Source organism: Drosophila ananassae, chromosome XL, assembly GCF_017639315.1.
Source record: "Drosophila ananassae strain 14024-0371.13 chromosome XL, ASM1763931v2, whole genome shotgun sequence".
In the NCBI taxonomy this organism is placed as follows: domain Eukaryota; kingdom Metazoa; phylum Arthropoda; class Insecta; order Diptera; family Drosophilidae; genus Drosophila; species Drosophila ananassae.
In genome coordinates this window covers 13835408-13859064 of record NC_057931.1, presented here as the reverse complement: position 1 = coordinate 13859064, position 23657 = coordinate 13835408, and the positions used below count along the sequence as shown (strand labels likewise).

The following is a 23657-nucleotide window of genomic DNA, read 5'->3' as shown; positions in this document are numbered from 1 at the left end:
TGGCAACGGCAGCAGGGCATAAAATAAATAAATTTATCTATTTGCACAGTCAAAGGCTAGCGCACACACAAAAACCCAAAGGGACAAAGCTTTCAGATTCACTTTCTCCCCTCTCTTTCCCCATTCACCCAGCTATCTCTTTCTTCTCCCCTCACACACACACACACACACAGATACAGACACAGACTCAGCGAGGATACGCAGACAAAGGCAAACAAACAAACAAACACACGTAGCATTTTGATAATTGAGCTTCTGGTTTTTATAGTTTGCACATTGATAGGGGAGCCAGCCAGGGGCGCAGTCCGGGGGGGAGCTCGCCCCCAGATAACTTATTAAACTAATTGCATTTCCCTTTTTTGGCGCAAGTACTGGACCTTATCGGGCCACGAGTATTCGAGCTAGAGCCGAGCCAGTTCCCCTGCCACCCACGCCCCTGTGCATCGATTTGATTGTGTGCATAGGTACAGGTTATATACTCTTCGGCTTTGCCACATTTTTCGGGTTTTCGGGTGGAGTGAGGGTCCTTTTATGTGGGAAAGTAACTATTTGTACAAATCAGAGACACAGTCGTGGGCATGGGCGAAGGGGCTGTGGGATAAGTCCGGAGGTGCCTCGGAATTGGTTGCAGTCTGGTCTTGAAATCAACTGGGAATCTTTTCAACGATTCCAATTGAAACCTTCAGTCTGATAGATTTTCCAACAAACGTGAAATCTTTTGGGAAATGATTTGGGATTTTTAAGGATGCTTAGTTTTTGTAGTGGAGTCTTAATTTCATTTGCTCAGACAGGTGAGGAATTTCATCTATTTTTCTTTGATAGAGACAGTCGATTTTGTGTCTAGATTGTTTTAACATTTTTTATAAAATATATTTCCGCCTTTTAAATTATGTTTCAAAAATAAAAAATATTTAAAAAACAGTCTCAGATATTTGGCTTTAATATTTGATATAAGAATAATAAATCTTAACTATTCAAGACTTTTTTTATGGTTTTCCTTAGGAATGCTTAGTAGGTATTAGTATCTAAGTAGGACTCTGTTTAAACACTAATATTTTGTGCAAAAATATATTGTTAAAAAAAAGATATTACATTTTAATTTAAATACCTTAAACTATATATAACTTATTATTTATTACTTTACTTACATCCCATATCGGATAACTTATTTCTATATCCTGATATCTACACTCCCAGGAAACTATGCCTCCCCTTGACACTTGCTCTCAGTTTTTGCTCCGAACAGGATTAGTTCAAGCCCTCGGCCTAATTGATTTTCTTAATGCTAATAGATTAACCTACTTTGCCATGTTTTTAATTAAAAAAATAGAGCTCTGGCCAGATAATAAGCCGGCTTGGAGTGGCCGAGCAGCAGAAGAGTCTCCTCCGCAGCGCGGCACTCAACAAGTTCAAGTCGAAGGACGCGTTAATTAGCCGCCATTAAGGCAGCTATCACCGGGGCTACCTGGCCCCAGACCCAGCTCCTGTCCCTGTCCCTGCCACCTGTCCCCCTCCCAGTTCATCCAACACTCGCTGTGCATATTTGTTTGTTTGTATTTGCTTATAAACATTTGGAAATGGCAGGTGAGGCGCCGGAGCGACGATGCGTTCGTATCTATGTACCTGTAAATAACTGTATCTGTATCTCGCCGCTATTTGTGTTTATATCTGTGTCTGTGTTTGTGCGGCTGCCATTTCCTTTACAGGCTGCCTGTCAATTGCGCATTTTATTTACCAGCGTCGATTTATTTTATTTTATTTTATTTTTCGCTGCCCCCACTCCCACGTCCCACTCGGCGACGGGCTGTGTTTTATTTTTGTTTTATTATTTTTTCTCTGAGTGCTTTTCGAGTGCGAGGCAGCGGAAGTAATGAAGCGGAAGCGGAAACGAATTACTTTGTAGCAGTTGCTTGGGCCTTGACCTTGCCCCCTACTACCCCCGTCATGTGCGTGTGTTTTCAATTTTATGCATTTTGCCAGGATACCCTGCTCCCAAAGGACCCGCCGGCTCTATGGCGCACGTGTCGCACGTTTCTCTTTTTTTCTGTTTTGGGTAACGCTCCTCGTTTTGGCTATTAAAAGTTTGACAGCCCGGGGCGTCACTCAAAATTGTTAGTGACTTGAAAGTGGTCCCGGACCCTGCCCTGCTCTGCCCTGCCCCCCGCAAAATATGCTCATTGGAGTTTGGAAAACAGCTAAAAACTTCTCGGAAAAGGTCCTCTTAAATACGCATTTGTCTTTATGGATATATTACCTTGAGGGAAGTATTCTGGGTTGCTTGGACTAGTTTTTGGCCCCACAGATTTTTTCCAGTGCACTATCTGCTAGTTCGGCCCTGTCGATTATCCTGCGCCTCCAATCCCCGCCAATCCTTTTTCATTGGCAAGTCAATTAGGAGCACTTGAGTCGCCCTCGACGCTGCCCTCAAGGGCTTCCCGAAAAAGGAGGGGGCACACCCTGGCCAGCTGTGGGCGGGGCCCTTCGGGCAGAGCGGTCTAGGCCAGAACGCGTGCCAGCCATTAAAAGCTTTTTAAAATTAATTATAAAACCGAAAGTAGACACAGAAAATTCTCCCCAAATAAAACGCACAGGAACTGACAACCCTTTTCTTTTCTTCTATTTTTTTTTTGTTGTAATATATATATATATTTTGGGGGAAAGGGGTGGCCAAGAGGAGGAGGGTGAAGAGGAGGGCGGCTGTGGGTCGAGGAGTGGGTGGCTTCTGGCTTCTACTTGCCAACAGTTTTTTGTTGCCCTGGCGAATTTAACTTCAAACAGATTTTTGATACTTCAGTGGGCAACCGCAGGACTGGGGGCATCAGGTGGCCAGGGGGTGTGCCAGGGGGGAGGGGGGCGTGGCAAGTGGAGCATGCGTAACAAATTGTGCACATTATGCGGTGCAGAAAATAGTTGCCAATGAACCACCGCCCCACCCGCCCCAATCTAAGCCACAAGCCCGCCCCGAAATCTCCTGCCAAAAAAAATCTAAGTGGCAAGTTGAGAGGGAAAGTTTCCTGATTTGGGTTCGGTCGGCCATCCTGAGCTCCTTATCCTTATCCTGGCCAAAGCTGGCTAAAAAAACACCCGGAGAGTTCGGTTGGACAGCTTCATTATCGTCTCATTAGAGCCTCGTGATCTGAGTGTCGGGTTTGGGGGCTCCAACTTTTGCAGTTTTCGATTTGGGTCTCGGCCGCAGTTCAAATGTCTAAAGCTCAAAGTGATTTTGTCACTGGGCTTTTCGAAGGGGTTCTGGCCACTTCAACAGGTTGGTTTTCAGTCGAAAAGCATGTGTGGACCTAGCTTTTTTCTGAGCTTGGCCAGCATTTATGAGACGGAGGAAATTAAATGGTTCCTGCTACATTAGTGGCCCATTTAAAATGATTTTTACTAATTATCATATTACATATTTTCGAAAAAATTATTTTATTTAAAGCTTAACCCTTTAGTCCTTTATTTTGGCCAAAAACAACTTAAATTGTGGTCAATATTGATGATTTTTTAATATTTTATATTCTCACAAAAAAACATAGCATACTTTTTTGAGAAACCCTTAAGGATATGATTTTCCAGGCTTATAGTCATTTAAATCAAAGCTTCTAGATGATAATCAAATTTTACGATCTCCTAATGACTTATTTAAAATAAACTTAAAAGAAACTAAAAGATTGGTCGTGTCTATTGTCCTTTGCCAGCCTGTTTCAGGGATGTGATAATAAACGTTTCAGCGCCAACAAGTTTAGTTCGAAAGCGATAATAAACCCAGCCAGAAAAAGGAGAAGAGAAACTGTAACAGCCAAAATTGGCAAGACACTGCCAAGTCTCTCGCGTCCTTCATCCTTCGTCCTTGTCCCTCACCCATCTGCTATCTCTGTCTGGAAATATGCCATAACATTTGGCTTTTTATGAATTTTCATAATTTGGCGACTGCTTAGCATAAAAATGTCACAGCAGCTGCATAAAAATGCGGCTAGGGATTGCTCATCCTTTCGGCTCTGCTCCTTTCTCTGATCCTGCGGCTCCTTATTCGAGGTCTTTGCTTTTATGCCACTCGCATAATATACAAGTTTCACGTGTGTGTTTGTATTTGTGTTGGAGTGTGGTTGCGGCAGTGGCTGTCAGTAGCGGTGGGGGTGTGCGCCCCTTTTTGCCTATTTTATGGCTTCCATAAAAGTTTACTTAGTGGCCGGTCATGCAACCCAGCGAAAATCCCTCCCTCCTCCCGAAAAAAGACAAAAATGGAGAGTTTTCTTTACTCAAGCCCGAAGTCCATCTACTCTTTCGGGAGGATGTTCTAAGCTGTTTTATTTCTTGTGAAGTGGTGGAATTAATAAGGCTTGTCTCAAGTTTCGGTTTGATTTTCAAACGGACATGGTGTCTCAAGTCTAAAAGGAAGCGGACATACTTATATGTAGGTATGCAGAGAGAAGGACGCCCGACCAGATAGACATCTGAACTCTACTGATCAGGTTCGACTGATCCAGAGTGTCTGTCTTCTACAGAGTGGAAAATAAAATCCCCGAAAGAGTATCCAAAAAAAAGGCGAGGACAACTGCAAAGCCAGAACTCCTAGGAGCAAAAGGATAATGGAGAGGGGGATGTGGCGGAGTGCGAGTGCAGGAGGAGTGGCGAGAGGGTCCAGGGACTAAGAGGACTGTGGGGAGCATGGGTGCTGATGACGCCGACGCGTAAAAGTCATCAAATAATTTGTTTATGTTGCCAAATGCTGCAGTCGCGCCAGGCTGTCATTTCCCCTTTTAATATTTCATGTTCGCGGAGTGCGGGGAGTGGTGGGAAGTGGGGCTCTTTTCGGCAATAGGGGCGTAAGAGGGACGGCTATAAATTGTCAGGATACTCGACACCTGAAACCAGCAACCTGCAACCAGCAACCAGCAACCTGCAACCTGCAACCTGGAACCCGCAGAGTGCAGACTGCAGGCTACAATTGAAATTGCTGCACTGGTGGAGGAGGTGAAGGATGCAACAGCCATAGACCATTTTGCAGGACTGGTAATAAAGTTAACGTTACCTTGGCTACCGAGGATCCCCAGGAGCGGCGAGACCTGCCCAGGAAGCAGTGTCAAAGCGGCGACTATTAAACGAGTTACATATACATTTTCTTGCGCCACGCCAGCAGACAAAGTTAATTGAACACTGGGGCACGCTGGGGAAAATGTGAGGAAAGGCCAAAGGAGGGGCGGCCGGGAGGGGCGAGGTGGAAGTCGCAAGGTGGGTAGTGGGAGGTGGGTGGATTTTTCCTTTTCTGGCTCTTTTTTCTGACTTGCCTGGCTGGCAAGTGACTGGCACTTGATGCTGTTGCTCCCGGTCTTCGGGCCCTATCAGGAGCACAGGGCAATTAATTGACTTATTTATTATGTTTATTGTCTGCCCGGGTATGTGTGCGCCCCCGGCCGCCGCCAGCCTCCTTCTAGCTAAATGGCCCTATCTCGCCCGGCTCCTCGCCGCCCTGCCCCAGCCCAGCCGCCCTGGCACTCTGTTGTCGTAACAATTTTAGCGTTTTTGTGCGCCATTTTTAATAGCCTCGGACTTGGCCCCGGAGGGCAAGTTGATGCTTATTTATATATGTGCCCGAGCCAAGGTATGTATATGCCCCACATAGGACTCGGGTATCTGAGTGCGTATGTGTCCTGTACATAAATACTCTCAGCTACATGTGTGTATTCGAGATTTCCCCCCTCGTGACTTCCGCTTGTTGTTGCAACAAATTAGTTGTCATTAGCGTCAGGGGAAATTTTATTTTCTGATGACTTTTTCCAGGCCCTTGGCGACTTGGCGACACAAATACACACCCAGACCGAGCTCCGTTCGCCGATTCGCCATTTCGGCATATTGGTTATTTATACACGGCCGTCGCTTGCCTGGAAATGGTAATATAATATTATTATTCGGGCTCCTTTTCGCCCGACTGCCTGCTGCCTGATTGAATCTGGCTCCTGCTTTTTTCGTGGCCCTCGATTGGGTCTAAGAGGTCTGGCCAAATCAAAATCTGTGTTAATTATTCAAGCTACGCACCGCGAGGGGTTGCTGGGCTGCTCCGGGCTGGTCTGGGCTGGGATAAATGCGACCAAAAACCAAAAACTGCGGTCCGTGGTCGCCACTGCCCCGACTCCCAGCTCGCGTCCGGGCCGGAAGTCGGAAGTGCGCGCTTTAACTCTCATGCGTGGCCGGAAGCGGGAGATTGAGGGTTAAGGGCGTCGCTTGGGCGGCCTGGGCAGGGGCAGGGGCAGGAGCATGGCTAAGAAGCAGATTGCAAGCCATATTTTTGATAGCAACCATTTAGCCGGCATCCTTTGCATCCTTCTGGCTGGCTGCCTGAAAAGTTTCCTGCCGTCGACCAATTTCATGCTGCTGGATTATTTATTTGAATTGATGTGCGGCCTGCGGTTCGGTGTGGTTACCAGACTTCTGACAGGGATTTATAAGAGCTCCCCCCCCCCCCCCCCCCCCCAAAAAACACACACACACAATAAGCCACAAACCGAAACAAAGCAACGCCCGCCTTCGGCTCAGGAATAGTTCAAGGGGTCATTGCATTGGCAGAACTTCTCAAGCTGCCCTCTCCCTAGTCGCCCTTCAAGTGGCCAGCTGTAAGGAAACTTCGGATCTTGGCCCGTTTTTCGCCGCTTTTTTGGGAGCCTGTAATGGGGCATCCATCCACTTTACGTAAACCGGGTCCGTGTCTCGGTCTGGGTTCGGGCACCGGCCCGGTAAATGCCCATTAAAATTAAAAAACTTTACGCCCAACAACTCAACTTAAGCGCTCACCCCTGGCCCCCGCTTGGCCTTTTATTTTTCATATATATTCTCCCTTTTTGTACCTAACCGAACAAGTTGCGGAAAACTCTTTTTATTGCCTGCCACATGGAAACATTTTTTTGTGTAGTTTGGCAGTTTCTGGCCCTCCAGGGCGGGCAGGTGGAAAAAACAGTCCCCTAGGTGGCTGGATGGGTAGGTGGCCACGCCCACTGCTAGGGCTTGTTTGTAGTTTTATTTTTTTCCGGCTTTAGTTTGCCGGAGTGATAAATGTTTGCCTCCATCTGCCGCACATTCCGGAGAACGGAGACGGAGAACGGAGAATTCCGGGAATCATTGCGGGCAAGTTTCAAATTGCAGCGTCGCAGTTGGCCAACTTTTACCCCAACACCTATATTTTAGTTTGGCTCCCTGGGCGCTTGTTTTCCCAAAAAACTCAAAGCCAAATGGGAAACGGGGACTTCAGGAGGATATTTTATAAAAATACAGTGTCCCAAGCGCAGGCATATTCTTGAAACAAAAACACAACTTTAATTGTAAAACAATGTTGAATTCTAATTGAAAGTTCGAGGCATATTTTTGGTAGAAAAAGTGTTAAGAAAATAATTTAAATTTATTTAAAACATATATTAATATTGGAAGGAGTTTCTTGTCAGAAAATAATTACAAAAATATTATTCGCGCTGTTCTCCGGCCCGGTTTTACAGCCTACCTCCCGCCCAACCGACGGAGGGGCGCTGCCGCGTAACATACGATTCGAGATAGTAAGGGTTGTAACTATCATGAGGAAGAGTGTTGTAAAGATAAAACGTCAAGGATAAAAGGTTCTAGGTTATATGTAAAGCATACAGATAGGATATGCTAGAGTCCATTGTAGTCCGAACATAATACCCTAAAGGGATCGTGTTGGGCATATGTCGAACTACAATGGAAAAGGAGTAGAGGACGAAAGTTTCTACTCCTTCTTCTAAGAACATTAAAATTTGGGCGTGTTAGATGCTGGCTAATTGCCTTTCCATTAACGAGATTATATAAAAACACGACATCCAGCATTGTTCTACGGTTAGTTAGTGATGGAAAACTAGATATTGAAAACTATTTTTTGAGGTCAAATTATACTTTATATTTTTATTTAGAGCCTGAAGCAACATGAAACTGTGTCCTTATGGCCCTAACTGTGATACAGTGGTCATCCTAATTGATTTTAATATTTCTAGTCCAGTCTTTTGGTCTTAACTCTAGTCATCTAAGACTGCCTCCAAAAATATTATGTTGAAGTATTCCCTTAAAGTATTCCTGCCTCAAACTCCTGCTAATCCCCAACTTAAATCAATTGAAGATTCAATATGTGCCCCTTATGGTCTTTAGTTTGTGAACTGGTGATCTCTAATGATTTTTGATATTTTTCTAGTGATCTAAGGTCGCCTTCCAAAATATCATGTGCCTTTAAAGATCCCCTTCTAATCCCCAACTTGAATCAATTGAACATTCAGTATATGCCCTTGAATTCCCAGAGCCTGTCGAGCACAAAAATCAAATGTATAACAACAGTGCCACAAACAAGGCTCGGCAAAAGGGGATTTCCTTTCCGACGACACTCGGAGTGTCACCAACAGGACGACTCTATTTTTAGGCCACTCGCAGAAATATGATTATTTTCATTTGGGGGCCTCCGGCGATAGTCCTCCATCTGCCCTCTCGCTTCTTGCTCCGTCCCACTCTGGCCTGTGTGTCAAATGCTGATTAAGTACCGTTATCGCCGCCGCATATCCGGAATGCCAGGCTACTTTCCGGACTCCATTCAGGGTGCCCATTGACAGGAGCCATTCCGCAGGATTCGAGTGCCTCAAGTGCCCGAGCGAGTGTGTGGGACGGGGGCGGGGGCGCCTGTGCATAAGTGTGTGCGATTGTGTGTGAACATTAATCAGATTATATGTATATTTTTGCCATGAATTTATGGCAGTTCCTGGCCACCAGCCGAGTGCGAGTGAGAGGGCGTCCTATCCTAACAGAAAGAGAAGGGTGGAGGGCCATGCAAATCGGAAATCGGAACGATTGACAATTGCACTTTGAGTCTCTCTGTTTTCCCAGCACTCCACATCACTCATACGCCACAGTGGCTTGAGAAAAAAGATGCCACAGGACACTGTTGAGAAAGTCACAAAATGGGCATTTTAAACTGGAAACTATTGACTTTCTTTTTGCCATCCCGATACTTCGATTGAGCTTCTTGGGCTAATTTTTTGATTGAGCTAATTTTTAAAGTTAAATATATTTTTCAAATTTATATTTTTTGGAGTACTCTTCAGGACTAATTTTTTTATATTCTGTCTGATTTCAAGCGGCTCGTTGGTCTAGGGGTATGATTCTCGCTTCGGGTGCGAGAGGTCCCGGGTTCAACTCCCGGACGAGCCCAGGTTTTTACTTTTTTAGGCTTATATTTTGTAATTTGGAGATAAGAAATACTTTGGGATTTTTTTAATTTTTAATGTGTGTTTTAATTTTAATTTAATTTAATTTATTTTTAAAATATCTTCTTGGGAGATTTAATTATATTCTATGGATTATAAATTATTTACCATACCATAATAATACCATAACTCTCACAATTTAATTTGTTTTTATTTAAAGCATATAATTAGGATATGTTCTCATGAATTTGGAAGACAAGTATTTAGAAACGGATTTTCATAAATCATCAATAAAATAGTTATCTCTTCAGATTCTATAGACTCTGAGTTCAACTCCCGGAGCTGCCTATTATTTTTCAACTTGGAGTAAAATATTTTCCAGATAAAGATTTCCCATTTAAAAACTATAATAGCATGTGAGCTATATAAATAATAATATTTTTTTCAAGATGCAGAGTCCTACATTCATGTTTCGAATTAACTTCCCAACTTCCCCAAAACCGCCACTCCTAGGGATTGCCGGCCGTAATCCAACTTGTACGGGACCCAGATCTGCGAAAGTCAGTTTGGAAAGTACTGGCCGAGCTGCATACAAAAGCAATTAACGGCGCCAAGCAAACAGAGCCCGGGGGAGCGGAAAAAGCGGAGATAGTAACACAGAGGAGCCGAGTGGGATTCCACTGGCAGACAGAAAAGCAAACACAGTTCTGATAAGATTACTACAGAGAACACGGTCCGAGGCCGAGGCCGAGGCGGAGAAGGAGAAGTAGAAGGAGTGTGTGAGTGCCAGACTAAAGCTACTTTGACTTGCTGGACTAGGAAGGACTCGGAGCCCTATCCCATGACATCCTTGGGGAGGGTGGGTGGTGGGGGCGAGAGCTGGCCTCCTTCCTGCTGCTGTGTGTGCACGCTTTTACACTTTCAATGACCACTTGAATGTCAACAAAAGCTTTCAACTGACATATACAACCACTTAAAATAGAAAAGCACTGGCCTATACACACACACTCCCGCCCACACACACACACCCCTTTCTCACATATATCACATACATGGCGTGGAGGACTAACTACCATGTTTGTGTATTTGTTTTAGCCGCGAGTTAAAACGAGCCATGGCAGCCAAACAACATCCTGGCAGCCAACGCTGCGTATGAGTAACATGTAGTCCGAGTGTTTATCTCAGCCTCTGTGTGCCTGCCTGCCTGCCTGCCTGCGAGTGTGTGTGTGTTGCCACGCCCATTGCTGACAGCACAGCAGCTCCCTCCCCCACCCCCTGGCCCCTTTTGGCCTGCTTGTTTGTCTGTTAGCTTGTGTCATAAGCAATAATTCTCCATTGTTGGCATCTCGTTCGTTTCGAGGCCCCCGCGGCTTCTCTTGTTGCTTCTCCGTTTTTGGGGAGGCGAAGCCAGGGCTGCTGGTGGGGGCTGCTACAGGGTCTCAGAGGTGAGGGTTTAGCCGGGGGGCAGCCTCAACCCTCAACCTTTGCTGGCGCGCACATTTTTATGAGTTAAGTGCTATCCGACACAAATGCCAACGCACACAAAGCGCGCCCAGGACTCGGCCCAGGACCCAATCTTCCTCACCTTCACGCTGCCGATGTTTCGGTTCTGCCACTGCCACTGCCACTGCCACTGCCACTCCAGCACCCCTGCCCTCCGCCCAGGGCTTCCTTGCATTTCTCATTTCCTCGGCACTGGGACTGGACCGTGTTACTGCCCACTTACTGTGCTGTTGTTGACGCAAATCCTCTTAACTAAATCAATTTTCATTTGTGTGTTGGAAATGCCCCTGGACTCGAGTTGAATAATACGTACTTGATGTTATTTTCTCCTCGGAGCGAGGGGGGGATTTATTTGCGAGCCGCGATCACCCAGGGAGTGAAAGTGAGTGGGATGGGTATAGCGAGATCGGGCGAAAAGGAAAGGGACGGGGCAAGGAGAAAAGTGAAGCATACTCTCGGGCGTTGCACTAAAAATGCGAATCTTTTAGAAAAATAATTAATATTTAGCCGAAATAAGGTGTAAAGACCTTAAATATCTTAAAACTCTGTTTTCTAAAAATTATAAGATAATATATACATATTAAAATTAAGATTTATCTTATAAAATCTTTGCCCTTAAGGCGAGACCTTATGAATAAAATTAGCTTTAAAATTAAGTAACTAATTAGAAATTCCAAAAATTGCAATTGGTCTCCCCGTCTCGCTCTTTTCAAGTCTGTCTCTGTCTCTTTCCTTTTAGGCCGAACCTAGCCGCCCGGTCGACAAGCGGCTCGTTGGTCTAGGGGTATGATTCTCGCTTCGGGTGCGAGAGGTCCCGGGTTCAACTCCCGGACGAGCCCAAGTCCCATCACTTTTTTTTGCCATTTTTATGATCATAATACATGCCTTTATGATTGCGTTTCAGTGTTTTTCCCTCCGTTTCGGTCCACCGTCGATGGAAACAATAAATATTTAAATAAACATGCCATTGTGCGACAAGTTTTTGCGCATTTTTTATTGTCGCCGCCCTGCCAGCCCGCCTGTTGTTAATTTCATCTGACTTCCAGGGCTTTGTTTGGTTTTTTGTGCTTCAATAGCTGTCCCATGAAATTGCAATTGAAATTTTTGTGTAAATCGCCGGCGATAAAATAAACATGCAATTAATTGCGACAACCTGACACCCTGCAACTTGCAACCAATTAAGGAGCCTGCCACTAGCCTCGCCACAAACTGCAGCTCTTGTGCCAAAAATACTCAAACACTGTGACATGGTTAGGACGAGCCATGAGCCATAAGCAGGACGTTCTGGGAGTTTCTGGAATTTTGAAAAATTTGTGTGCTTTTGGCTTTTTATAACCTTGTGGCAGGCATCATGAAATATGCAGGAAAAAAACACTCATATCCTTTTTTGGGCACCACGTATCCTCTTTGCCAAATTTCCGGAAACATTTACGGCGGACTGGGAGTGGGAGTGGGAGTGGCATATATATTTTGCATGCAAAAGAGAAAGTCAAAATCCGGCCGGGACCACAAACCGAATGCTGATGAGCCAACGAAAGTGGACAAGTCTCCGGGCACTTCCCAGCCATCTGTCAGTCAGTCAGGCAGTGCGTCAGCTGGCCAGTTTGTCAGTCAATCAGTTAGTCAGTGTGTCAGTTGGCCGCTTAGCCAGTCGCCGGGAGTTGACCGGGCAAGAAAAAGTTGACCAGACAGTCTGTCAGTCAGTGAGTCAGTCAATCGAACAATCAATCATATGGAATGACAGCAATGTCGGCTTAAGTCAAAGGCACCAGGCCAAGACAGGAGGGGTTTGTCCCACCAAGGATATCCTACACGCCAAAAAAGGACCCTGGCTGTTTGGACTTTAAATAATATTTCCAAGTCTATGAATAAGACATATTTAGTCATGGATTTTAAGATATTATTTTTCTCTAATTTATCTTTAATTTTTGAACACCTTTTATGTCTTGCTCAACCTCTATTTTCTCAGTGTACTTCCCCTCGATTTGGCACTTCGATTGCTTAAGTTTCTGTTCGGCTCTCGCTTTTAGAGCCACAGAGCCACAGTCCCCGTGCTCCTAAAGAACACATTGATTTATTTGCCGGCAGCACCAAAAATTGAATGTTATTGCTTGAATGGCCGCAATTTACTAAAAAGCCACGCCCCACCAGACTCTTGACCCCTGACCCCACCGCCCCACTGCCTCGCCGCCTCTCCGCCCACCAATCGGCAAATAAATTCGTCTTTGGCTCCATCCTGTTTTTTTGGGTTATTTATGAGCGTGTTTATTTATTATATGACCCAACACTTGATAAAATTAAACGCAAATGGCTGGCAATTTTGCATTTTGCTCCCCAGCAGATCGCCGAATCTGTATTACATATCTATCCCATGACTGACAGAGCAGTGTTTGTGCAAACTTACCAGAAAATAGACGGCAAACGGCATTACGACCACGGCCACCAGGAGATCGGCGATGGCCAGTGAGACTATAAAATAATTCGTGACTGTTTGCAGGGAGCGCTCCCGACAAACGGACAGGATGACTAGAATGTTTCCGAAGAGGGTCAGGATGGGGAACAGAATCAAGATGAGCGCCCAGTAGTTGTGGTCCACTGAAAATTTAAGAACATTTTTAATTAGTGCTTTCTCATTAATACAAATTACAAAATATGTGTGGGATGTAGACATCTACTAGACAAAATAATTTTATAAAGGCAATCTTGAATTATAGCCACAGATAATGTCAGATTTGATTCAATTTTATGTAATTATATAATTAATAATTGAAAGATAGTAACTCTTCTCTTAATTAGAATTAGAGGGAGACTTTACCAAGAATCAAGCAAATTTCTTTTCTGGTTATCCAATTAAATTCAGACTTTCTGAAAATCAATTTTACGTTTCTAGCAAGTGTCTCAAAATGGTTAACGTTGATTCTTAGTAATTTTTGATACATTTTTGTTTCAAATTAAAATGAAATAAATATAAAATCAATAAAACAATACTTTTAAGCTATAGCTACCGTAAACTAATACTAATTTAATTAACAAAACAGTTTGAAAACATTCAAAATAATTGAAACAGTTGTTGTCCAGCCTGGGTAGTGGGGAGGAACGCTTCAAAAACCTGATATTTTCGTAAAAGTCGATTAAAAACGAATATTTAAGTTTATAGTTAAGGTTATATGTATATCGGTATTAGCATAGTTAACATTAAAGTTTTTTGACTTTTTCAACTTTGATACGATTTTAACACCTTCTAAAGGAGTTTAACATTAATTTGGTATCTAAAAACCAAAAAATCAAATCGAACAAAATAGTTAACAAGCCCCTATTTAAGAAATTTTCCTGTTATCTTTTTCTTAATAAACATTCTAAGAATAAAATAGACACTTCAAGATGCAATAATCTATGACTAATGTCTTGTCCTTTCGTAAATGATACCTGGTACTATTAGTTGTGTTATTATTCAAAGTCTATAGGTTCAAGGTTGGGGAGGACTACACTAAAAGGATTAAAAATACGGGTACTCACCCACTCTCATTTCGGCACAGGAGTCGGTCAGGTTGAGCGTCTCGTTGGTGCAGTTGAGTCGGTAGCCGTCGAGGTACAGTCCCGTCAGATTCTGCTCGACGAGGAGCCCCCCGCCGCTGCCATGTCCGGCGGTGGCCACCGCCCCGGCCATGGCGGTGGTGCTCGTTCCCGTCACCGCACTGCCATTGTAGTTTGGAAAATAATCGTTAAAGTTTTCGAGCAGCAGCATGAAAGTGCTGCCTCCCGAGCCTCCGGCTGCTGTACCAGGCTCTGCCCCCCCCAGACCCACTCCCCCCACGCCTGCTCCTCCCCCGTATCCGGCTGCAGATCCTGCTCCTGCTCCTGCCAAGCCGCCTCCTAGCCGGTGGTGGGTGCGATTTTCTAGAGTCTCGCGGGCGGCCATGGCGGTTCTCTGAAGCAACTCGGCGTTCCCGAAGTTGTTCAATAGACCGTAGTCGGTCTCCGCATCCGCCACGTTGTCGAGGGCCGCCTCCTCGCCGCTGTCGATGAGGGCTATGCCCCCCGTATCCGCCTCCCCTCCGACGGCACCCTCCAGCTGTTGCTCCACAAAGCTGCGCAAATCAAAGCGACCCGCCTCCGGGGCCCCGGTCGTCGTTCCCCCCGCCAGCTCCATATCGGCCTCCACTGCGTCCAGCGCCTCCCCCGGCGGGGTGGCATTCCCCCGTAGCTGGCCGGCCAGCTGGGTGGTGTTCAGCATCTCGGACAGGTTGCCGAGATCATTGACTCCCAGCCAGCTGCCCAGTGTCTCGTTCGCGATGGAAGTGCTGTTCTCCGTGGCCGGCCCGCCGGCCGAGGGTCCCAGCAGCCATTCGCTGATATCGTCGATCAGCGCGTAGCCGGCGTCCTCCACCGCCGCTTCCACGTCCTCGTACAGCGGCGCCCCAAGGTCCGTGTCCGTTGGGGAGCCGCCATCTCCGCTACGGCCGCCGCCAGTGCCACTGTCGCCGCCGCTCCCAGTCGCCTCCGTCGAGCGGTTGTTGTTGAGCAGTTGTTGCAGCCATGTGGTCGCAACGGTGGACGTGCTGGCTGCTACTGCGAGCGCTGCACGCGCTGTTGTTGCCGCCGCAGATGTTGCATTGCCACCCGGCATTGTGCCGTTGCAGTGGGCTCCTCACGAGCCACCGCCCCCAGCCCCCACCGCCGCCAATCGAGTAGGGCTCAGCCTCTAGTGGGGCGGAGGGGAGGCGGCAGACGTGAGCTGCAACACGTGCAACGCCAGCGGCATGTTTCCGTAAGCTGCGAAATAGAGAATAGTGATCAGATAGCTTATAATTGTAATTTATGTTATTTATCCTATCAGCCATTTAATCATGTTTCATGCTCCTTTAATAATATATTATATTATATATTACGTATTAAATTCCATTTAAAAGGCATTTTTTATTCAGAAGTTCAGGTTGCGGAGTGGCCGTGGTAAGGAACTACTTTTGATTGGGAAAGCGATTGAATTTTTAATCGATTTACTCGAACGGGACTCCCACACAGGACACACACACTGATTGGGTCGGGCACTTTGCGCCAATGCAATTATCTATCAGCCCGCCCCTGCCACGCCCCCTTGCTCCCTGCCCCCGGCCACCCTACCACCCTGCCACTCGACAACCGGCTGGCATGGCCGCATGTTTAATTAACTCTTTAATCAATTTATTGCCAATTATTCTGCAAAAAGCGACAGCGAAAATTGTGTAATTTAATTAAATTAGCAAAAGGTTTTTGAGTCCCTCCGCCTCGACCCGGCTTCTCCTGCCCGCGTTCCACTTTCCACTTTCCAATTCCAGCACTTTCCCCTGCTCGAGCCACTCGCTTTCTCCTCCACTTTCACCGCGCCATCTTGCCCTTCACATCTCGCAATTTCCGCCTTTGTATTTGCCAATTGGCGCTGATTAAAGCCGCCTCGGTTGCCGGCCATAATTAAAAGATGGCCCGTTGTTGCTGCCTAACGGGGGGGAAGGGAGTGGCCCGTAATCGGAGAGCCTTTCCCGGCCAGCCGGCCAAAGGGTTCTCCGGCGGAGCTCATTACCCCAAAGAACTCTTGGCCGGATCGGGGGGATCTCGTGGCGGAGCGGTCTTGGCCCGGTCTTGGTCGCTGCCTGCTGCCTGCACTAATCAAATTTTTTGGCACAGAACCAAATTGAGAGCCCGGCTGCCGAGGCCCAAGGAGCACCCGGCCCAAGGCCCAAGGCGAAGTGGCCATTCAGAATGGCGCAGTGCCGTACGTACGTGTCCGCATCCTTGTCCGCACAAGTGTCCGTCTGGCCTTTTCATTAATTACGCCGAGCAACTGAACTCAGCCCGACTCGACTCGACTCAACTCAAACGAAACTGAGCCGGCCTGAGCCCAACTTGCAACTGAACTCGGCTCAGCCGGAGTCGAGTAATTAATTTCACTTTCGCCTGAGCGATGCCTTTGAATATGCGCCACTGGCACGCAAGCCATAAAGCACAGGGTCCGGGCCCCAGCCCGGATCCGTATTTCGAAGGCTTCAGCCCCAGCCCCAGTCTCGACACCGGACCCGGACTCTTACCCGGCTGAGTGTCACTTCCTGTCATGAACCAGGCCCACTACTGCCACCACATAACTCAGGCTGCTGGGCGGCTGGATGGCTCGGTCTATTACATCCTAATCATTGTTGGCACACATCACCCGGCCCAGTGCCATTCCGTCCGGCGACAGAACACGGAATCGTTAAGTTCATACGGCTCACCGCAAATCAAGTTTTCTTTCTCGGGAGGAGTGGCCGGAGTGAGGGGCAGCCTGCTGTTGCCTCGCCTCCGAGGACACCATCCCTCCGGGTCTGTTTAATTATTTCGTGATGTTTGCATTTCAAAGGCAGTTTGGTAACATCTTGGCCGTTTCTCGATGGGAAGGCTATACTACTCTTGGTGGTTTTTAGTAAAGGGGGTTTATTTTAAAATATTTTCTGTCTTTCAACAATTATGGTCGGAAAAATAGCTCGGCATTTATTTCCAATTGAAGTGAGGGACATGGTTGTTGCCAGAGAGTGGTAAAGTGTTTCTCTAAACAATATTTCTCTACAGAATTTATAAAGAGCGCGTAGGAAGTATTCATATTCTAAAGTTTTAAAACCAAGTGTTATAAGAGGGGGCTATTTATCACATTTATCATTTCTCCTAGTTGGTACTACTCCTTGACATAATTTCTTCCGGTTTCTATTAAACTTCTGTTCAATGATTCAACAATGATGTTTTGTTTTCAAATCGAGTTGCTTCACCAAGTTGAGGACGAGGAAAGATGATAGTTGGCTAAAAAGAAACATTATCTGACACTCGTTATCGAGGACGAGGTCCTGGCTTCAAACAAAACGTGTCTTACACTCTTTTAAGAGTATCTTGTCCATTTCCTAACCAATTGGTATAAAATACAATTTATGCTTCCTTTTCAGTTAATATCTGTCTATCCATTTATGGAAAATTGTTTTAAAAAAGGGTCTTTTGCGAGGTTCTATGGGATAGCTCCCAAGCCAATATTGGGGAAGTATTGAGCGAGCTGTGGCTGTTAAGAGTAGTGTGTTAAACACGCCCTTAGAGCTCAAAATAATTAATTGAGAAAGAATATCTGCCCTCTACCATCTGCATACCGAAGTAACCTAATATCACGTATACGCCCATTGAGCCTGAACTAAAAACTGAGCCTCACCTCTCTGTCTCCTTAGCTCTCTACCGCTGCTTAGTTTACAAAACCATATGTTTAAGGCCACAAAACACCTCATTTACATTCGCAGATTTTATTACCAAGGTTGGAGCGATTCTTTGGCCAGGAAAACAAGGTCAAAACGAGTGTGGGGCTGGGTTTTTCCTCGTAATCGAACTCGTTTGGACTGCATTCCAGCAGCGGAACCCGTGGACCACTCACCAAAGGAGTCGCAGACCTTGGAGCTAAAAGTTCGACCCCCCCTCGAACACAATTGCTCACCGGGACGAGCTCACGGGAGGCGGGGCAGAGGCAGGGGCAGGGACGGAAGTGGGTCTAATCACTTGACCCCACTCAACCTTCGGTCGCTTATAATATGACGTGGCCACTGCAATCCAATCCGAGCAATCCCAGCCAATGTCGTGCCTCATTAACAACATCCGGGCAGTGGCAAGGCATTTCCTCCGTGCCCCTGCCCCTGCCCCTGCCCCATGCCGCACTCTTTTTGCACCACACGACACTCAATAAATCAGCAAGTGTAATTATTTTCAACGCCATCGTCGAGGAGTCGCGTGCGGCCCGAGGGGCAGAGGTGAAAGGTAAGAGGGCCCGGAGAAAGGAAAAAGTTTGGGGTGAAAGTTTGTCAGCTGAATTTTTGCGCCCGGCGGTGCAAGGCCAAGGCAGCCCACACATGCGGAGTGGTTCGGGGCAAGGGCAGGGGCAGGAGCAGGGGCAGGAGCAGGGATAATCCAACCCCAGAAGTCCCTCGGCCCCTCGGGCTTGCTTTATTTACAATTACAATTTTTAGTTTCTGTCCCCAAGCCACTGGAGTCTGCATTGCGTCTCGTTTAAAGTTTTCCAATCACTGGGAGAATAGTGGCTGGCCTTTCTAATAAGATTAAATATTTTATTCAAGTCTCAAGCTCATAGGAGGGGCTGGTGAGCCCTTTTGCGGCGATTTCTCTCAGTGCTGGGATCGATTACAGGACTAGGAGTGGGCCTGTCCTGCCGTATCGCAACTCGCATATCTGTGACCCGGGCCATAATTCAAATTGAGTGCCAATGGATGCGGATAAATAGAATTCAGAGGGGGCAGGGGGGTAGGGGGGTAGGGATGGTCGAGGTGGTAAGCAAATTGGTTTCAGATTTTACTCACACACACTGAGATAGTCGTGCACACACACACACACATACCCATCACCCTGAGGGCATAAAAAGAATCACGACACCAAATACGGATCCCTGCGAATGTCCTGTCCATATGTGGAGGGTGCTGCGCTATGTGTGTCGCCTGAGGGACTGAACAGATGCTGCTGCCTGCCTGACTGCCTGCCCGGCGAAGATAAACAATTTGATGACTATCTACCTCGGCCCTCGGCCCGCGACCCTCGACCCTTGGTCCGCCATCTGCCAGCTCTCTCGCTCGGCAATCGCTAAACGCCAGCGGCAAATGCTTGTTAACTAGTTATGCGGCGAGTCGACTGTCCGAAACTTTAAACATCTGACACCCAACGCCAAATGAACAGGAGCAGCATCACAGCCGGTACGGCAGAGGCGACATTGTTCCAAGGCATCAGAATCAGCAACGGCAACAGCAACAGCAGCCACTGTCAGAGCAACTTTTTACATTTGTTCGACATCAGCATGACATTTGATTAATTCCATTAGATCCGCCTGTTCCTGGGCTGCCTGGCTGGCGGTGGTGCGGTGTTTCTGCAGCCCGAGGCTGGGCCCACATGGCGTATGAGTTATCAGCGAGCATCGCAAATCACGTATCCGCCCCGTGGGCTGGTGGAGGATGGGTTTAAGTTGCGATTTAGTGTTCTTCTCTATTCATAATTGCTTGCCGGGACTGGAGACAGCTCTTGAATAGTATTTAGTTTAGAAACTAAAATGTGTGCCGTTCCTCCCATCTTTTTCAAATATTTTGCCAAGGAAATCAGACTGTGCCAGCCAGGCTTAAAGTTATTGTTTGAATAAATGGAAAAGGGGGGCCTGAAGGGGCCGGGCCGGGCCGGCAGCTGACAAAGGGAATCGCGACGACTAGATATATACACGTATATATATTTTTGTATATGGAACAAAAACCGCTTATCGCTTCAAGTCTACTCAAGCGTCAACAGAGCGATTCATTCGAGAATTTCTTATGCTTCAATGAACCAGAAGTGTTGTCGTTGTCGTTGTCGTTGTCGTTGTCGTGTCGGCCACGTTGTCGTCATCCTGGTTCGCATCGTGGCTATATTTATACCCCGAGGTGTGTGTGTCTCTGTGTGAGCAAGTCATCTAAGCCACAGCACACCCACACCCACACCCACACCGCCAGCCCGGTGCCTGGCCATTGGCTGCCCCTTTTTTGTGCCAACGCATTCGATTTTTATCCACCGCCCTTGCCTTTTATTGTGTGTTATCCTTTTCCCCGCTTCCTTTTTGTCTAATGGAAAATTATTGAAAAGAAAGCCAAATTGCACGCTCAATTTTCTGCGGCCGGGCCTCGGCAGGAGGCTGTCATGTCCTGTTTCCAAAATGATTTTCGGCAGGAGTTTTTGGTGCAGAAGAAGTAAAGTGCGTCCAAATTGACCAGAAGGAGCAAAGGCCCTTGGCTAGGACGACCGAACAGGACCAGAGACCAGGCCGTTCTTCACTCTATTATTTCACGGGAATATCCTCCGACTAATCTGAGGTTTATTGGCCATTTTTCTATAAATTCCAACTACTTGGGAGCTCACTTAGAGAGCTCTGCTCTCAAATATTTATAAAGGACGACGACAACTACCGGCAATCGAAAAGTTGCTGCAAACTAGGGCCTCAACACAGACCTGATCCCAACTCATTATTTCAACTGGCCGGAGGGGCCAGTGCTTGTTGTTTTTCCTTTTTTCCGTCCTCTGGAAGATTCTTAATACGTACAGGCCCCAGGAACCCATTAGATACATGTGCTGGCTGGGGCAGGTATGTCCTGTCGGCATTTCTCTGGCATTTAATCCAGCAAAGGCCGGTGGGGGACTCGAGCTGAAAAAGGACACTCTCCTGTCCTGTCCTGTAACTGGCTTTAAACTCGCCTGCGGCCGCTTTAAGTTTATGATTTATTCAAGCAAAACAATTTTGCATTACAAAAGGGCGCAGAGCTCACGGGCCGCTGACCACCGACCAGAAAGCGCAACAAAGTGCTTGGACATGGGGGGCGAGGGCGGTTGGACCTGGGTAGGACTCCTGGGGGTCCTGGCTGTCCAGGCAAGCAGAATTATGCAGTGTGCCACAAAGAAAGAAAGGCAGAAAATGAGCAGCGAACGGGACGAAATTGCCAAACAAAGGCCAAAGCGCTCCGCAATTGACGTGGCAGCAGCAAAGGGCGTCCCACGGCTTTTCTTTCAGGATCCGGGATCGGGGGTCGGGGGTCGGGGGTCGGGGTTTCGGAGTTGAGGGGTCAGGGGGCTGGCACTTTTCACTGCCGGCAAGGTCTGCACTTTACATATATTACCAACGCCTTCGCCTACACCGCGAGTTGAGCGAAAAAGTGGCAAGCACACACAATAAAATCAAACAAGGAAAGCCACAGTAAGGACTTCGCGGAGAATGGAAACAATATTTAAGGGTTTTCTCTTAAGCAGTTTTTAAGTTTAGTTTTAATGGAGGAGGTCCTGTAAGACAGAAGCAGAAGGGATATAAAGAGGAGTTCAGTTTCCTTTGAAAACCCAAATCATATCTTCTTCAAGGACTAGCTTGTTTTTTAAAACTTTCTGGAACTAATCGAAATAGTTCCGCTTAGAAAATACCCTTTGTGTTTAGACAACTATATCTGGAAAGGACATTCTGCCAACCAGCATTTATTGGAATGTCCTTTTGTGGCACAGGTACTGCGGCCGAAGAATAGAGGCAATCTTTGATGAAATCATCGGCGATTTGCGGCGAAACCTTTTCTTTCAGTGCCATTTTGTACTTCAGTGTCCAGCAGGACGTTGCGGCTTTCTCCGTCCCCACCGTCGCCGCCCTCCTTCTACCTCTCGCTCTTGAACAAAGGAAAATATCTTTCATTAACTAATTAGCTTACTTTTTCCATTTAGCGGGGAGGCATTCGGGCTTCCAATCTCTGTCGGTTTTGCTTTTGTTTCCCAGGACCTGAAAGGATAACGTGTAGCTTGGGTGTGCTCGGCATTAAAATACAACTACTTTCTTCTTCTCTTTGGCTACTGGCTACTGGCAGTGCTTCCCTGCCTCGGTTAGCCAGCTAGCTTCTGGCCCTGTTCTCGGGCCGGGCCGGGGCCGGGGCGGCCGATACTGGGCCGGGACGGGGAACGTGAATTTCGCCTATGCCTTTTGGTTGCTCGTCGGGTCTTTGTTATTTTACGCTTTAGAATTCTTTTGGGCATGCCAAGCCAAATTTGTTCAGCATCCTCCATCATCAGGACTGCTCAACTCACCCCTCCCTCGCTCCCTGGCTCTGGCTCTGGCTCTGGCACTCCCTCGCAGGACTCGCAGGACTCCTTCTTGCCCGAAATGGAACATCGGGCATCTGCGGCATTGCCGGCTGCTCCGTCATCGTTGTTGCCTCGTTGCCATACACTTTGATTAAAGTGAAAATAAATGAGGGTCCTAGGCAACTGCTGCTGCTGTTGGCCTAGACCTCACCCCTAGGCTCCTCCCTCCTCCCTCCACCCACCTTCCTGCTCCCGCTTTGGCCACCTCTTTTTGGCCGTGTGCGTCTTTTTCAGCCCGAGTTTTAGCTCCAGTTTCGCATTTTTTGGGCATTTTTTTCTTTCTTTCTGCGGGAAACTTCATTAGATGGCTACAAAATACATGCGGCCAAAAGGCTCTATCTCTCTCGCCTCCCCAGTCGCTGTCTCTTTCCGTCGGGCTGTGTGTTGGCTACAATTAAATAGACCGTTATGACGCTACGACAACGACAACGACAACGAAGACGAGGACGAGCGCCAGGACGAGAACGACGATGGGGAAAATTCATTTGAATACGGGCCGCAATCGCAAAATCGTTGGCCCAGTTATCAGGCGCAAATTAGTCAAAGCAACTGCTTTCCCAGCTCCAGAGCACCAAGGACTCAGCCAGCTCCGGCTGGGAAATTGCCGGACCCGGGAGTGGTTTGATGTCGGAGTGGCCTAATTTAATGCCGCCAGAGTCGGAGTCGGAGTCGGAGTCCTCTCGGGCCCCTTAAGGTATGCTACAGAGAATTGGGGTCATCGCTTCGATGGGAACGGAATAATTGGATTTTTAAAGTCTCTCCAGCCCACCTATAATTTCATTTGTAACTACAAATATTTAGGTATTTAGATATTTATTTATAAAAAAAATAGCCCCAGAGATACCCACCGAAATCTCAAGGAACACGAAATATAGCCCTTTTCCCGCCCTGATACCAATGCCATTTCGGCCAACGTACAGCGCCCATATGGCCGAATACAATGGCCAATAAATTGCCGGTCCGCCTGTCTCATTAAGCGAAACACATGAGATGCCGGAACGCTCTGAAGGATACAGATACACGCACACAGCCACACACCGACCATCCGAGCCATCCGCATAGGACGGCTGTGCGTGTGTCGTCCCCTTTTACGTTTAATTCAATAATGCAGCGGCAACTCGTTTGTCATTTGATGTGTGCCACGCCTCCGTGCCTCCACCACCGCTGCCCCAACAGGAGCTGGCGAAAAAATCAGAAGCAGGACACGAAAAAGGACATGGCACAGTGTGTGGGAAACACTTTCCATGTTTATTTCGGTCAATAAATATTTATTACGAAAGTTGATGTTATTGTTAGGGCATCAGTATT

The 23657-nt window shown here is 47.0% G+C and overlaps 1 protein-coding gene and 2 non-coding genes across 7 annotated transcripts in view; 2 read left to right on the top strand and 1 right to left on the bottom strand.

Moving 5' to 3' along the window:
- LOC6503164 (dopamine D2-like receptor) overlaps positions 1 to 23657 on the bottom strand; it is a 58570-nt gene that overhangs the window by 11757 nt on the left and 23156 nt on the right. For all 5 annotated transcript variants that reach the window (XM_032453054.2, XM_044716916.1, XM_032453055.2 and 2 more), the window contains 2 exons: positions 14202 to 15458; positions 13090 to 13280 (listed from right to left, as the gene is read on the bottom strand). In XM_032453054.2, the coding sequence (XP_032308945.1) occupies positions 13090 to 13280; positions 14202 to 15312 (1302 nt within the window). In that variant the 5' untranslated portion in view covers positions 15313 to 15458. The remainder of the gene's footprint in view (positions 1 to 13089; positions 13281 to 14201; positions 15459 to 23657) is intronic.
- Positions 9115 to 9186, top strand: Trnap-cgg. Its single transcript has one exon. It is a non-coding gene; the product is annotated as a tRNA-Pro (tRNA).
- Trnap-cgg lies at positions 11453 to 11524 on the top strand. The gene has a single exon. It is a non-coding gene; the product is annotated as a tRNA-Pro (tRNA).